Genomic DNA, 16,974 nt, shown 5'->3' with positions numbered 1-16,974 from the left:
AGATTTTGTTCTAGATCCGCCCATTTAAATATTTTAAGCATTTGTGGAGTAATGAGTCTTTCAGTTTGCAAAATTCTTAGTTTCTTTCTTTACTTCACGAGTGAACTTATCGGTGGGGTGGGGTCTGAATCTATAGGCTTATAAGTATAAGTGTCGGATAAAATATCAGTAATTTTTTTTTTATATTTTCATTAAGTCTTATACTTTATTAAATAAAAGTGTTTTGTCAGGAGGAAAGGTGGTCCTTCTTAAGTCCCTTCCTCCAGGCACGCACCCAGAATTTTTTATGGGAGGAAGGGAGGAGTGAAATAATAAAATCAAATTCTGGGAGGGAGAATAATGAAAAACAAATTTTATTTGGCAATTTGAATGCCAAATTTTTCCAGCTTCCATGAAATTCTTTTCTTCAATATTTGTTTTAGTTATCGTCCCATATATCAGTTCAACAGTGTTGCCAGAAGACATGAATATGTCACAAAAATTAGCTTCCATAATTTTTTTCTATCAATATTTGTTTTAGTTATCGTCCCATATACCAGTTCAACAGTGTTGCCAGAAGACATAAATTTGTCACAAAAATATGTTGAATACTCTTACCGTGTCAGCTTCTACAGCAAAACGTTCAATCAAATCCCGAATTAAGGTTGCACGATGAGAATAAAGTGAAAGTTTTACACCGGATTTAAGTCGGATTTGCAAACAACTTGCTCGTGGCACTGACGTTTCAATGACATCTTCGAATCTGAAAAAAAGGAATTATGTTAAATCATCTTTAAAAGGGTTCTTTTATGTTTTATGCACCCAATCACAATAAAAGGGACAGGTACATGTGCCATTATTCGTTTTGTGGCCCAAAATTTTAAGGAGTGGGGACAGGGCTTCACAAAAAGGCAAACTACTTGAAAATAAACAAATAATAAAAAAGAAAAACAATTAATTAATTTAAAAGGAATTAATAAATTAATTAAAAAGAGAGGAAAATATAATAAACAATAAATACAATAAAATAATAAAAGAAAGTATAAATCTTGGGAATTTTATCAGAGATTCTAGGCCTAGATCCCCCCTCCCAGAGACAATGCACAAGCAATTTTAGGAAGAGGTTTGAATAACCAAAGGTAGGTGCACAAGAGACGGGGGACTTCAAATTCAGAGTCAGCCCGACCCTTCCACCCTAAAAAAATCAAGGCTTTTCCTACGTTTTTCGAATAGTTCGTTCTTTTTTGGAACAAGGCTACTAGGAAAAATAAAAAGCCAATTTAGACCTAAGACGAGCAAAATTAAGGTCAAACTGTAATTCAAGCATAAAACGAGCAAAAATGACTATCAGTAAATAAATGAAATTAAAAACGAACATAAATTACAATAAATAATCAAGTCAAGCTTAAAACTACCAAAAACTACCACAAACAAGAACGTCCTAGGTTTAACGTCCTAATAAAGAGAAAATGACGTTCTCGTCCTTAGAAGGCATAGGGTCGTTAAAGTCTCAACATAATACCCTTAACCTGTTTGGGGACTCCGAATCAAACATGCGCCTTTTTTTCAATAATAAATCTTATATTTAAACAATGGGCAACTTACATAACTTACAGCCCTTGCCCCAAGGGATCTGAAGAGCCATGTCATCCCCAGAGGCATAGTTACTGGACCTTCTAGCTATCAAACAGTTCGTGGTAACGAACTGTAAGTAAGGAGCGACCCGGCTCAATGGTAACCGAAACTCTAGAAAACGGGTTTTTGATACCAATAGATACATCAAAAGAATCAGATTTCAATGCTGATTTCAATATATAACTTTCATCAAGTTTAGCACTACCCATCAAAAGTTACACGCCTGAGAAAATTTGGCTGGTTTTCAAAAAAAGGAGGAAAGACCCCCTAAAAGTTATAAAACCTTAATGAAATTCACACCATCGTATTCAGCGTATCAGAGAACCCTACTGTAGAGGTTTCAAGCTCCTATCTACAAAAATGTGAAATTTTGCATTTTTTGCCAGAAGAAAGATCACGGATGCGTGTTTATTTGGTTTTTTTTCCAGGGGTGATCGTATCGACCAAGTGGTCCTAGAATATTGTGGGAGGACTCATTGGACCGGAAATTAAACGTTCTAGTGCCCTTTTCAAGTGACCAAGAAAATGGAGGACAACTAGGCCCCCTCCCACACTCATTTTTTTCCGAAAGCCACCCAATCAAAATTTTGAGATAGCCGTTTTATTCAGCATGGTCGAAAATATAATAACTATGTCTTTTAGGATGACTTAATCCCCCGAAGTCCCCGGGGGGAGGGCTAAAAGTTATGAACTTTACCCAATGTTAACATATAGCATTGGTTATTGGGAAGTATACATAAGTTTTCAGGAGGGTTTTTTTTCTGGTAGTGGGGGGGGGGTCGGGGGGGTTAGGTTGGAGGATCTGCCCAAGACGGAAGTTCTAATGGGGGAAGGGAAATTGCCAGGAAGGGGGCGCCGGACTTGCCAGCATTATTTATTGGTTATTGGGAAGTATACAGACATTTTCAGGAAGGTTTTTTTTCTGGAGGGTGGGGCTGGAGGAGGGGGTTACTCGGGAGAGTCTTTCCGTGGAGGATGTTTCTTTGGGGTAAGGGACATTTCTATGAAGGGGGCGCCGGATTTCCAAGCATTATTTAAAAAACGATCAGAAATTAAATTAAAAAAAAAAGTTTTTTTCAACTGAAAATAAGAAGCAAAATTAGAACTTAAAACGAACAGAAATTATAAAGTATATGAGGGGGTTCTCCCCCAAGTCAATACCTCGCTCTTTACGCTACAGTTTTTTTTAGTGCTTTCAAAAGAGCATTCTATTCTAATTAAACGGCCTTTGTGATTCAGGGGCTTGTGAATTAAATTTTTTTTTACTTTTAACGTAAAGAGCGTGGTATTGACTTAGGGGAGAACCCCCTTATATACGTAATAACATATACGTAATGAAAAAAACAATAAAAAAACAAGCGATACGGCTCAATAGTAATCGAAACTTTTAAAAACGGAATTTTGATGTCAATAAATGTATCAAAAGAATGGGTTTATAATGCTGATTCTAAATATATAAATTTTATTAAATTTAGTATTACTCATCAAAGGCTACGAGCCTGAGAAAATTTACACGATTTTTTAAAGAGGGGGGAAAAATCTCCTAAAACTGAAAGAAGTTTAAACAAAATCACACCTTCAGATTCAGCGTATCAGAAAACCCTTTTTGATAGGTTTAATGCTCATATCTGCAAAAATCTGCAACTTTGTATTTTTTGCCAGAACAAAAATATACGAATATCGATGTTAGTTACGTAAGTTAATTTGTAAATTACGTCATAACCAAATTTAGAGACATCCATTTAGCAAAAGAAAAGTAAAATTTTTATGCAAATTTTGTTTACTTATTTAATGACGGTGAGCCAAAATAAAAGCTTCATTAACTAAAAAACGATCAGAAATTAAATAAAAAAAACAACAAATTTTTAAACTGAAAGTAAGGGGCGACATTGAAACTTAAAACGAACAGAAATTATTCCGTATATGAAAGGGGCTGTCCCCTCCTCAACGCCTCGGTCTTTACGCTAAAGTTTGACTCTGTCTCAAAACTTTATTTATTAAAACAATAAAAAACTTTAGCGTAAAGAGCGAAACGTTGAGGAAGGGACAGCCCCTTTCATATACGGAATAATTTCTGTTCGTTTTAAATTTTAATGTCGCTCTTTACTTTCAGTTTAAAAAACTTGTTTTTTTTTTATTTAATTTTGAACAAAAACGGCTATTTCAATAATGTTATTGGATGTCTTTAGGGGAACAGTAGTTAAAAGGGACGTGGGAAGGGGGTTGGTTGACCTCTAGTCATTTTTGACCCTTAAGAAGGGCATAGAACTTTCAATCTATAATCGAATGACCCCCACCCGACGTTTCTACCACAGCTCATTCCATGCGAAGTAGCTTGGGAGAAACAAACAAATTAGTTATCCAAAAAATGCTAATAACATCCTTGAAAATTTTGACAGATGATAAATGCAATCACTTAATCAATCTCAATCTCTGCCTTCGTGCTCATTATTGCCATGAAAAATTAATTGTTGTTCTGGCACCTTAGAGACAGGGGCGGATCCCCTGTCTCTAAGAAAGAGGGGTCCGTATCCGGATAGTCAAGGGGCGTGGGCTATATAATATTTTTTTCTCCAAATTATTGGGTGGGCGACTGTCCCCCCCCCCAACGGCACCCCTGCCCGTGACCCCTTTAGCGGCGTCCATCGTCTGAGACTTATCAAATATTCTGAAGAATTTAATTATAGAGGTGTTGTGTGCCTACAAACGTTGCATTAGGTTAAACAAGAGTTCTTCAAAGCAAAAAGATGATTAACACTGCCCCAAAGTAGCTTCTGAACCAAGAGCCGATCTAAATGTAAAGGACTTCTCATGTCATGCAGAAAATAATTAATATGTAAATTTTAACACCCCTCGAAGACTCATAAGTCATAAGTCTTACGAATTCCGAAAAGATTACGTTCATTCGACTGCAGTATTTAAAAATCTTCACACCAAATTTTTTACAAAATTTCCATTTATTTACAAAGCTGTTTTTAATTTATTAATGAATTAATAATTTGTTTTTTAATTTGCTATTTAAGGTATTTAATTATCATCAATTATTGTAATTTTATCGCTTTATTTACTATTATTTCTTTTTTTTTATTTGTGCTAATTAATTAAAAATTAATTAATTATTTTCATTTATTAAATGCACACTACTTTTTTTAAAATAGAATTTCAAAAATTGCAAAATGATTATAACCCGTTAGATTATTTATTTGAAATTTTGCACTCCTGAAATTTCTGACCCAGGGCAAGTGCCCCTCGCTGCCCTCCCCCCTAAAACCGCCTCTACTATAAGCCCGGATACAACTGAAAAAAAACAAAAAACAAACAACAACAAACAACTCCCTATTAGACGCGTTTCGGAATTGTTTAGGTCAGGAATAAACCAATCTTAATTAGAAGATGCTGATACTGACAGTTCTATAACTTTTTTTGTGTAAGTTTTCATGGCTTTAGAATGTATATTAGAACTGTCATTGTCACAGATGGTCAATGTCACACCTAAAGGTCGTATTTAGCTTCTTATAGAGGTCGTATCTAACACTGTTACAGGTCGTCGCTATCACACCTAAAGGTAGTATCTAACATTTTCTAAAGGTTGTATCTAACACTATCACTGTCAATGATCATCGCTATCACAACTAAAGGTCGAATCTAACATTTTCTAAAAGTTACATCTAACACTGTCACATATCGTCGCCTTCACAATTAATGGTATCATCTAACGTTTTCAGGCTTTACTGAACTACCAAAACTATACGTTAAACTTAAATAAACTTAAATACTTAAATTCGTTAAACTTAAAATACCAAGAATGTCCCTTGGATACGTTAGGTCTAATCATACCTGAAAACTGCACTTTCATAAAATTTGTATTTTTGTTGTTTCAAATTTAAGAAGTTTCAAATTTTCGTCAATGTTGTCACGTTGAAGCGTGATGGTAAATAAACAAAACTATTTAACTAAACTAAAACGATTAAGTTTTATTAACTAAAACTATTTTATCCGTAAAAATTCAAACGTTAACAATCTTTTGCTTCTCAAAGACAACTACACGCTAAAAGGAAAACTAAAACATTTTAAGCTGCTTAATGCTATGTATTTTTAGTTTTTTTTTTACGGATTTTTAACATGTTTGTTATAATTATAATAATCGCTAAAATAAACCGATATTTTAAAGGGAATTTTAACAGGGACGGATCCAGGGGATGATTTTAGGGGCACGTATACCCCCCGCCGAAGTTCAAAAGTTGCACTAATTACAAAATAGGAGGGGCGAAAAAATACCGATGGGAGAGCCATCCCCTTCTATCCTGAACCCTTCAGGATATTGATGGTTTTAATAGGACTCTCCATCATTGTGAGTTTTGATGTGTAGAAAAAATTTGAATTACTTCACAGAATAAGATTAACTGCAGGGAGCAAAAAAAGAAAAAAAGAACTCTGTTAAAGAAAATGTTGGTTCGGATTAACCTCAGATCGTACAAGATTTCTATCAACCATAAAGACCAAATCCTAGAAAGACAGTGAGGAAACCCAATGCGTACTGATTTTGAACCAATCTTTTTCACTTCATCGGTTTAATTAGATTATTTTTAATTAATTTCTAAACGGTTAATTAAAATGTACTAAAAACTTAGGTAATTTATTTGCGTTAAAACGCAAGTTAACAGTCCTGATCATTACCTCTTTTGAACTAACTACTATAAGAAAACATGCTATAACAAGAAATAAATAAAAAAAAGTACAAAACGTAAGTGACTATAATGTAAACCTCTATTTAGTTCTTTATTTGTATGCCTTTTATATTGGCAGATGTAATGGTTTACGTAAATTCCAAAGATAGACGATAAATGTTGGTACATGGTCTTTATTGAATAACGTGAGAATACACATAGAGAAAATAAGGTAGCACAAGAACAACTAGCTACGACGAAGGCGAAAGATAGACTGCCTTTAGAAGTGAACCAAGAGCATAACTTTTCCTGGAACGGAAGTTCCAGCTATTGGTTGTTCGACCATGCCTGGGAACGAACCCTTTCCCACGACTAGCTTTAGTCCCAAGAGCCCCCCACCCCCTAGACCCCTCTCGTTGACACATAAATGGCCAAATAACTAAGAAATGAGACACCCAGAAAAGCTTCTCGAATTGATGTTCTAAATACTTTACAATAACAAAAATTAATTAATATCAAAAGAGTAGTACCGTTCAACTCCCCATTCAACACCGTTTCAAAAAATAATGGTTACTACTTAGACAATTGCGATCCACCCCCAGCAGAGTGCTAGCCGAGTGATTGGCACGCTAGACTTGAAATCCTGTGTTCGTAAGGAGAGGGGTTTGGGTCCTGGTGTCACTGATTATTGGTGTCAGCGGTTGTACTCAGTGGGCTCAGAGTAGAGTCCGCTCCAAATAGGCACCCGGAGAAAACACGGGAAGGGTTGGATTACCCCCCCCCCCAACCATGCATTGAACGCCCGGCCGAAGGCAGAGACTCAGGATATCAGAACTTATGCTACGTGGACCATTGGTCAGCATACGAAACTATGCCGATTTTGTTGGTTTGCACTACTTTTTGTAGTTATATCTCACCGAAAGTTATGCAAAATAGCGCTAATTAAAAAAAAACACAAAATCAGCAATATTTTACATATAGGCTAGGACATTATATTATAGGCATTGACATTATACTAAGTGTTATTTTTGATTTTTCTTACTTGTATGAACTATTAATGTGTGACAATTAACAGAAATTATTCTGTATATGAAAGGGGCTGTCCCCTTCTCAACGTCTAGCTCTTTATGCTAAAGTGTTTTATTGTTTAAAATAATATAGTTGTGAGAAAGAGTCAAACTTTAGCGTAAAGAGCGAGACGTTGAGGAGGGTACAGCCCCTTTCATATACGGAATAATTTCTGTTCGTTCCCCACTAAGGGGAGGGGCCTACTACGTTAACGTCATAGTATCAAGCATTATCTTTGGAAGCATTGTTAAATAGGAAATAAAATGGTAATACTCTTTTGGTATTATCGTGTTTAAATCATATGAGGCCATGTAGGCCTAAAAGAATGCTACCGAACCTAAAATATATGAAACCACCAAATGTGTATTAAAGTCCATGGAAAAATTGTGCAGGCATAGTGGCCTGCATACTACAGTTTGAGATCTCGCCCGGTTTGAGATCATCTCCCTGATATTTTTTGTCCGACTCACATAGAAGTAACAAAAATACATGTAAACACATTTTGCTGTATTTTGTGAAGTTTTTTGCTACCCCCCCCCCCCCCAAATAAAATCTTGGATACGGCCCTGATAGTGGGTATAAACTCCTCGAGCTATACAAGGCCTACATAACACTTTTCTCTTCTTTCTTCTGAGCAGTAAAACAAAACATTTTAAATAAAATAAAATATATGGTAAGGGTATAAATCTAAGATGAACAATAATATTTAATTCAAAAATCGACGCCACCTTCCACGAGTTAAATAAGTAGACTATATTAGATTGAAAATAGTTGAGTAAAAAACTGAGCAAAAAAATCGCTTTCTTCTTCAAGTAAATCACCTTCAATCCGAATTGTGTTTCTGGCTTTCTTTTATTTAATTATTTCAGCTTAAATCAACAATCTAATAGAGGTAAAACAACCCTTGACTTCATCAAGAACATATAGATTTATTCCTTTCCACTTAGTTTTGTCAAGCACCTTTTGTTTTCAACACTCCCGTAAACACTTGAAACAGGATGAGTCCAGATTTAAATACTACAAGGCCACCCGAGGCCAACACAGCTACGTATGTTGTTCGTCCCCCCGCCACCCTTATCTACTCCAAACTTCACCCTTTACTCTCCCTCACGAGCTTCATATTTCCCTTGAATCATTTTCTTATGGCCTCCTCCCACGCCAACCGAGGACGACTGATTTTTTATTTGCCCTAATTTAATTGCCAAAAGATTTGCAGATTAGTTTTTCAAATTTTTAAAAAATTAATAAAGCAGTTTAAAAAAAGACGATTAAATAGTTATTTAGTTAGAGCAAAGGCCCCGGTGCCAATAATAACGATGGAATGAAAAATAATGGCTAGGAATATTTTTTGAATCAAAACGTTTATAGTTTATAAGATTTTTGCAAAGCAATAGGAGTGGTGGAGTTTCAAATTTATTTTGGTTCTCTTTACATTTTTTCATTTTAAAAAGAACTTAAACTGAGTCACATTCAAGATTTTTTCTTTTCCTGTGTCATGAAGGAAAAAAACTTTTTGTTCGTGTGAGATAAAATATAGATAATGTAGATAATTCACAGCATACCATTTCTGAAATCCTAATAATATCCAAAAAATTATACAAATTTGAAGAGAAATTTTCACAAAAAACTAAACTTTTATGCATAAGGAAACCAAATGTGTTTCGCACTATCAGCAGGGCGTGACTCCAATCATACCTAATGGCAGCATAACGACTAAGAGGCCAAAAACCGCTAAAATTCATGTAATATAAAACTTTCATGCCGCCTAAGGAATTCATGTTCGCCAGATTTCTAACTACAGGTTCCTACAGGTGTTTTAGAAATGACAAAGATTGGAACTATAAGAAAAACTATGGTTCAAAAAGAAAGAGCATATTTCGAAGACTGACATGAATATTTTAAATACGTACTTTATTATTAAGTATATATTGAGTTTATTAAGCCACAACCGCAAAGGAAATGAAGGTCTTTTTTGAAACTTCACACTCGTAGGGCAACATTCAGTAAATATTTAAATTCTTAGGGAATTTCTTAGAGCCACAACAAGTTCATACATTTCCCAGATTTCTAGCTGCAGGTTCCCACAGGTATTTTTAGAAATTGCAAAGGTTGAAACTATAATAAAAACAACGTTTTAAAAAGAAGAGCACATTTCGAAAACTGACACTAGTTAAATTCTTAAGAAAATATTTAGTAATATTCAGATTCCTAAGGAATTTCTTAGAATCCTAAAGAAATCTTTCATTTGCCAGATTTTTAACTAACGGTTCCAAATTATGTTTTTAGAAATAACAAATATTGAAATTATACTAAAAACTATGTTTTAAAAAGAAAGGGCATATTTTGAAAATTGAATTTTAAAAGAGCGTAATTTGACTGATAAATAGATATTTTAGCTACGTACTTTATTATTATGTATATAGCCTATTACGTTTATTAAGCAAAAGGCGCCAAAGAAATGAGCGTCATTTTTTGAGTTTTAAATTCCCACGGGAACTATCTAGGAGCATTTAAATTCCTACGGAATTAAAAACGATTTTTTAGGGAATAAAAATCCTAGGGAATTCGTACATTTCCCAGGTTTCTAACTATAAGTTCCTACAGGTGTTTTTAGAAATGATGGAGAACGAAGTATAAAATGTCTTAGAAGGATGGGGCGTTTTTCTAAGATTGGAACGCGGTTTGACAGACAAATATATGTTTTAACTGTATACTTTATTATAAAAGTACAAAGGACAGTGAAAAAATGAAATGTCATTTTTCAATTGGTTAAGTGTAAATTTAGACACCCATGCATATCTTAAGGATTTGGAAGAAATAAAAATTCAATTTTTTACCCCCATACGATGTTTTTGGTAGCAGCAGGTACCAAATTAAAAAAAAAGAAATGTGGCTGAATAATTAGCAAAATTCGCACAGTTCAACGTAGCGACAAAAATATGACGCAGCCCTATAAACTTCACAGTTTTGAAACAACCTAAAGGAAAGTCTTAGAAATCTACATTTTTCAGGTGTAAACAGATCTAAGATGGGCATCAAAATGTGTTTATAAACACTTTTGTTACCTTTTTACGAGTCAAAAAACATTTCGAGGGGGGCCGAGATTCCCAACCACCTACTCGAAACGGCATTGGGTCCATACCACCCACTAAAAAATATTTTGATGCCACTGTTACTCCAAGTATATGGCTAGTTTATTAAGAAAAAAAAAATAGATATTAAATTCCTTTTAAAATTCGTCTTCAAAATGGACTAAAAAGTAGAAAATTTTTTCTTGATAATTTCTGAATATAAGTGAAAACGAGGGGCAAGAAACGGATTGGGTTTTGCATAACATATAAAACTGATTTAAGTCGGAAATGTACCATAACATACATATACATAACATAACATGCGTAACGTAACATACATATACAACTGATCTAAGTTAGAAATGTAAAAATCGGAGAGTTGAGGAAAAAAGTTGGTGAGCTGGGGAAAAAGAGTTATAAAGATCAAGTTATGGAAAGCCCAACGCGTTGAACTGAACTGATTACTTGAACTGAACTTGAACATTACATAACTGATTCTGATAATTCAGATTTGATGAAACTCAGATCCATAGAAAGTGCAATTTTGTTTTCGAGCAGAATTGTATCAATAAAGTTCAGGAAAGGGCCATCCTTAAAATAGTCCAGCATACCTGCTTGGAAACCGCTAAAAATCAGCTCAAAGAAGTATTATTTGAGTAAATTGACAGCTTTAGGAGCTCCCTGTAGTAGCTCCCCATTTTTTTTAAACCTTGCCGACACAGAGGACGTATTATTTATTTTGTGGGTACATTGAATAGACAGCGCTTTGCTGAACGATTATTTCAAACGTTAGCTTTTCGAACTGTTTACACACTTGAGATTCCCGATCAATTTTTTTTTTTAACAAAATTGCTTTGGGAGTTCCCTGTGATGATGGTAAAATTTGTAAAGGGCCGAATGCCCTTGAGGTAGCCAGCCAAAGCTGAGATTGATAAAAAAAAAATTCTGGTATCGAATAGCCTTAATGTTTTTTTATGTAAGCGGATCATGGGTTATTACTTAATCTTCAGTAGCAGATCTGTTTGATAGGATTGGAATAAAACCGTTTGACCACTTGCCATGTCGTCTGGAATCGACTCGAATCTTCATCCGAATCGATTCGAAAAAGTCACTCATTTGGCATATTCAAAAGAGCGGAAAAAAAAATCTTCCTTCGGGTCGATTTTTTTTCTGCTTCTATAACAAAGGTTATTAAGACTTCTAGGGTACATTTGTGTTAGTTTATCATTTTCGTAATTTAATTTTGTTGAAAATAGATTTATGTTGTCCTATTTAAAACACAAACATTATTTGGTACTGTTTTGCTTAATGGTACACAACGGCTATATGACAGTCGAATGAATGTAGGGATGGAGACTCGTAAAGTGGGTAATCAAACAGTTCGTGGTAAGGAACTGTAAGTAAGGAGCGACCCGGCTCAATGATAGCCGAAACTCTAGAAAACGGGATTTCGATACAAATCGATACATCAAAAGAATCAGATGTTAATGCTGATTTTAAATATATAAGTTTCATCAAAGGTTACGCGCCTGAGAAAATTTGGTTGATTTTCGAAAAAGGGAGAAAGACCCCCTAAAAGCTATAAAACATTAATGAAAATCGCACCATCATATTCACCGTATCAGAGAACCCTGCTGTAGAAGTTTCAAGCTCCTATCTACAAAAATGTGGAATTTTGCATTTTTTGCCAGAAGAAAGATCACGGATGCGTGTTTATTTTATTATTATTTTTTTTTTCCCAGGGGTGATCGTATCGACCTAGTGGTCCTAGAATATCGTGGGAGGGCTCATTGGAACGGAAATTAAAAGTTCTAGCGCCCTTTTAAAGTAACAAAAAAAATAGAGGGCAACTAGGCCCCCTCCCACGCTCATTTTTTACAAAAGTCACCTGATCAAAATTTTGAGATAGCCATTTTGTTCAGAATGGTCGAAAATATGATAACTATGTCTTTTAGGATGACTTAATCCCCCGAAGTCCCCGAGGGGAGGGCTGAAAGTTATGAACTTTACCCAATGTTAACATATAGTTTTGGTTATTGGGAAGCATACAGACGTTTTCAGGGGGGATTTCTTCTGGTAGTGGGGGGGGGGGTGCTGGGACGGGGGTTATGTGGAAGGATCTTTCCATGAAGGAAGTTTTCATGGGAGAAGGGACATTGCTATACAGGGGGCGCCGGATTTCCAAGCATTATTTAAAAAAAATCAGAAATTAAATAAAAAAACAAGTTTTTCAACTGAAAGTAAGGAGCAACATCAAAACATAAAACGAAAAGAAAATATTACACATATGATTGGGTTCCCCACCTAGTCAATACCTTGCTCAATTTTTTAGTACTTTCATAAGAGCTATTTATTCTAATTAACGGCCATTGTTATTAAGGAGTCATTTTTAAAGAATTAGAACAAAATTCGGACTTTAGCTTAAAGAGCAAGGTATCGACTAGGGGACGAAACCCATAATATACTTATTAAAAATATATGAATATAGAAGTTCGTTACGTAAGTTAATTCGTAAGTTACGTATGTTTATTACTAATAAAAACGTTCGTAAATAAAATCAAACAGGTTTCGAGAAAGCCATTTAACCAGATAAAAGTAAAATCAATATGCAAATTTTGTTTTAATTATTCATGTACGATGAGCTAAAATCAAAACCTGCATTAATTCAAAAACATTCAAAAAATAAATAATTTTTTTTTACGTGAAAGTAAGGAACGACGTTAAAACTTAAAACGAACAAAAATTATTCCTTATATGAAAGGGGCTGTCCCCTCCTCAACGCCTCGCTCTTTACGCTAAAGTTTGACCTTCTCACAACTCTATTTTCTTATACAATAAAAAACTTTAGCGTAAAGAGCGAGGCGTTGAGGAGGGGACAGCCCCTTTCATACACGGAATAATTTCTGTTCGTTTTAAGTTTTAACGTCGTTCCTTACTTTCATTTAAAAAAAACTTTAATTGCTATCTAAATTCATCGAAGAGCGTGGTTTCTCATTGAATTTACAATATTTAAACTGTTGTTTTTCGGGGTTTAGGGGGGGAGGGGAAGGTACCTAGGTTAGGTCAGGTTACGTATTTAATATATGCTATGCTTTACCCCCCCCCCCACCCACCTAATGTGCAAATATATAGCCCAAATTTGTTTCTAAACTATTATATATACATCCTATTTTTTTTTTTTTTATTAGCATTAACCAAACTTTACTTCTTTAGTGTGTACCATTAAGCGGAACAGTACCCATTATTTTAATATTTTAAGGATACTCACTTCCTAAGCAACTGTAATTGGCCTACATAGTAGTACGAGATTGAATTGGGGAAATTTGTTGGGGGAGAGGAGGGGGGGCTTGATCCCTCTGGTAAGTGTATGGACGAGCCCAGAGCCAAAACTGGAAATAAAAATCTATAGAATTATGGTAAAATACTAGATAGCAGCAAGAACAGTGAAGCTGAAGCAAAACAAAATCAGTTCAGTGCTATAAATTAGACCCATGCTCTAAGTAGGTCTATTTGAACCACATTTCTAACCATATACAGATATAGGGAGGGGGAGAGACAGGGAGAGGGTGGAAGACATTTAATAAAATTGATGAAACGAAGAAAAAGCGCTTTCCAAACAATTGCCAAGATTCTAACTAAGGCCGTACCCAGGATTTTATTTTTCGGAGGGGGTTTTAATAAAAAAAATTTTTTTTTTTGGGGGGGGGGAGGGGTTTACACAAAAAAACTAAAAAGACGCATACAAAATTTGTTTATTCCCATTTTTGTTACGTTTTTACGAGTCAGATAAACATTTCGGGGGGAGGGGTTCAAACCCCCTACTCCCCCCTGGATACTGCTTTGCTTCTAACTTAAGAGGCTGGTTAGTTTTTATTTGCGTTGGGCAAATTACAAAAATAGAAATGCTGAATAGTTTCAGCATTACGGTCTGAATCCGACCATATTCAGACAGAATACATCAGAGTTCGGATAACTATGAAGAGAGAGGGGAGATGATGTTTGCTATCCTTTTTTTACTTCCCGTGATTTTTGTACAATTTACCTGTTTTTCGATGTTTTGAAAAATTTGCCACTCCTGCACTAGAACAAATTTTTCAGGCACATACCTATTCATTTTACTAAGCTTATGCTCTTTTTGCTCATTATTTTTCACCTTTTCTATCCGGTATAACACTAAGAAGAATCGGCACCCTGAAAATGTCCCCTGTCACCTCCGAATAACAAAAATGCCAGGATTAATTTAATACAGGTGCTGTTTCTAAGCAAAATCATCCTAAATGCTCTTTAGGCTGAAGGGGACTTTAGGGGGACTAGAACCACAAGAGTCTAGGTTTTTCTTTGGAGAGGGGGCAACTTAAAATACGCCGAAATGGGCAAATCATACGATAAATTTTAGAAATTATGCGAAAAATAAAACCTTGATATTGGGGGGGGAATATACCTCCTTATTTTATTATTTTTGCAGTAGGAAAAAGTTTGGAAGGCCCGATAATGAAATTTTTTAAGCATGGCTCTGAAATATGTACACAGATTTACATAGTTATATTAAATATCAAGGTCAGTTTAATCACGAACATAATCAGAGGGAGGGAGGCTTTTGGACAAGTTCCCCCTCCGTAAGTGTTTTTAAGATTTTGCATATTATTCTTATATATCTCCCTCAGGGCCGTATCGATAAAAGGGGATAAGGGGCTTGACTTCTCCTTGAAAAAAAATTTTGCCAATTCAGAAATTAGCAGTAAAATGCTGACATTTTTCCCAAAAAAACTAAAAAAATTTTTGGTCTGGAAAATGCAGGTGAAAAACACTTTAGATCTCATCCCCTTTGAATGTGCCTACTCTTTGCGGTCTCTGAAGTTGCGTTCCCAAGCAGACCCCCCCCTGACAGCAATTTCTGTATATTCCTGGGCTGATTTCTCCATATTTCTAAGGTCAAATAAAAATGAAATTTGATCAGTCTTTTAAAATTAGGAGAATCACTTTAAAAAATCTTTAACGTACGTAAAACCTAAATAACGCACTTAAAACCCCAATCGAACTTGATCACGCAACTCATTAGTATATGTGAAATATACACAATGAAGTAATTACACGATTTTTAATATCCGGTAACCCTGCAGGGAAAAAGCTTGAATTGCATCGGCTCAAAATGACATTTTGTCACAACTTTCCCAAATTTAAATCAATAGGGCCACCGCTTTGTGGTTTAAAGCTGTACTATTTCACACGTAATTGTGAAATTTATGAGCTTCATAGGTTATTTATTGTGCTTAAAATTGGTTATTTTTTATGGCAAATTCTGGTGACTATCAAAGTAACATAATTTACAATCTACTATGGAAAACTGGGGCTTCCCCTAAAAATGTTTTAGCTGGACAAGATTTACAAATAAGGCCATATACAGGATTTTTTTTTTTTTTGGGGGGGGGGCGGTTATAAAAAGCTTAAAACTTAACATTTGTATTTTTTTTTACAAAAGGCATATAGAATAGAATTTATTGACACAAAAGCCCAAATGGCCGTGGTCACAAAAACAAAGACACTTTCGTACAAACACAAATTGGCACAAAAGTATAATCTAGGCTAATGAACTATCACCCTCGTCCCTGATCTTCAAAAAACCTTTCTCTATGCTCTATACCCATCGTCAGGAACCTTCCGAATCTCTTTATACCTCCCATATCTTTCCTTGCTAATAAATTTATTATCTCATCCCTCTCCCAAGCCTCAATGCATATAGCCTAATGCATATTGTTTTTATGCATTTTGTTTTCTTTTACAAGTCGGACAAAATTTCAGGGGGGAGGACCTGGATAGGACCTTATTTACGAACATCAGTTGAGGTTTAGTTACAGTCATCTATTAAACTAGTTGAGTAAAAGTTAGATTATCATTTCTGAATGAGGGGAGGCTGGGTCGTGACCCCACACAGTCCCGATTCCATAGACAAGAGATCGTAGTCAGCCAGAAAAATTAAATGGCTTATGTGCAAAATAACTTTTGATTGTAACCAAACGGTTACAACACGACATATATACAATTATAAATATAAATCCATTAAACACACAATGAAAGATACTAATGATATCGAAATAAAACATTTTTACCCCTAGACCCACCTTAGATATATTCATGCATGAAAACTGTGATTTTTCAAGATTTATCTTTTGGTTATTTCAAAACTACGAAGTTACGACGATCTCACACTTTCTTCAGTGTTGCCAGGTTGAAGAGTGAAAAAAACAAGGAAAATTAAAATTTAAACTGACAACGATTTTGTCCGTAAAGATTCAAACACTAAGAAACGAAAATAATGCATTACAAAATCTGCGGCTAGAAGACAAGCAACAGCGAGAATCACAACGAACCACAAATAAAAATGATACACAAAAATAATCTGCGATTAGAAGACATGCAAAAACGAGCATCATCAAATTCACAAAGTAATCCAAATTATATTAGAATGATGTAACGCGTTATTTTAGCGCCGCTTAAAAAAGAAGTAAGTAAAATTATTGCTGAGATTGTCGATCTCCTCGCAGGAGAATGCAAAT

At 35.0% G+C, this 16,974-nt stretch overlaps 1 protein-coding gene across 1 annotated transcript in view; it reads right to left on the bottom strand.

Annotated features, from left to right (window-relative positions):
• The window catches only part of LOC148953711 (unconventional myosin-XV-like), a 548,203-nt gene that overhangs the window by 118,369 nt on the left and 412,860 nt on the right, over positions 1-16,974 (bottom strand). Inside the window, exon 41 of the mRNA XM_089108456.1 lies at positions 598-742. Coding sequence (XP_088964582.1) covers positions 598-742 — 145 coding nt within the window. The remainder of the gene's footprint in view (positions 1-597; positions 743-16,974) is intronic.

This window comes from Artemia sp. Qi Xiang Cuo, chromosome 3 (assembly GCF_049724085.1).
Source record: "Artemia sp. Qi Xiang Cuo chromosome 3, ASM4972408v1, whole genome shotgun sequence".
NCBI lineage: Eukaryota > Metazoa > Arthropoda > Branchiopoda > Anostraca > Artemiidae > Artemia > Artemia sp. Qi Xiang Cuo.
The sequence above is the reverse complement of the archived record's forward strand: the minus strand, read 5'-3'. Positions and strand labels throughout refer to the sequence as shown.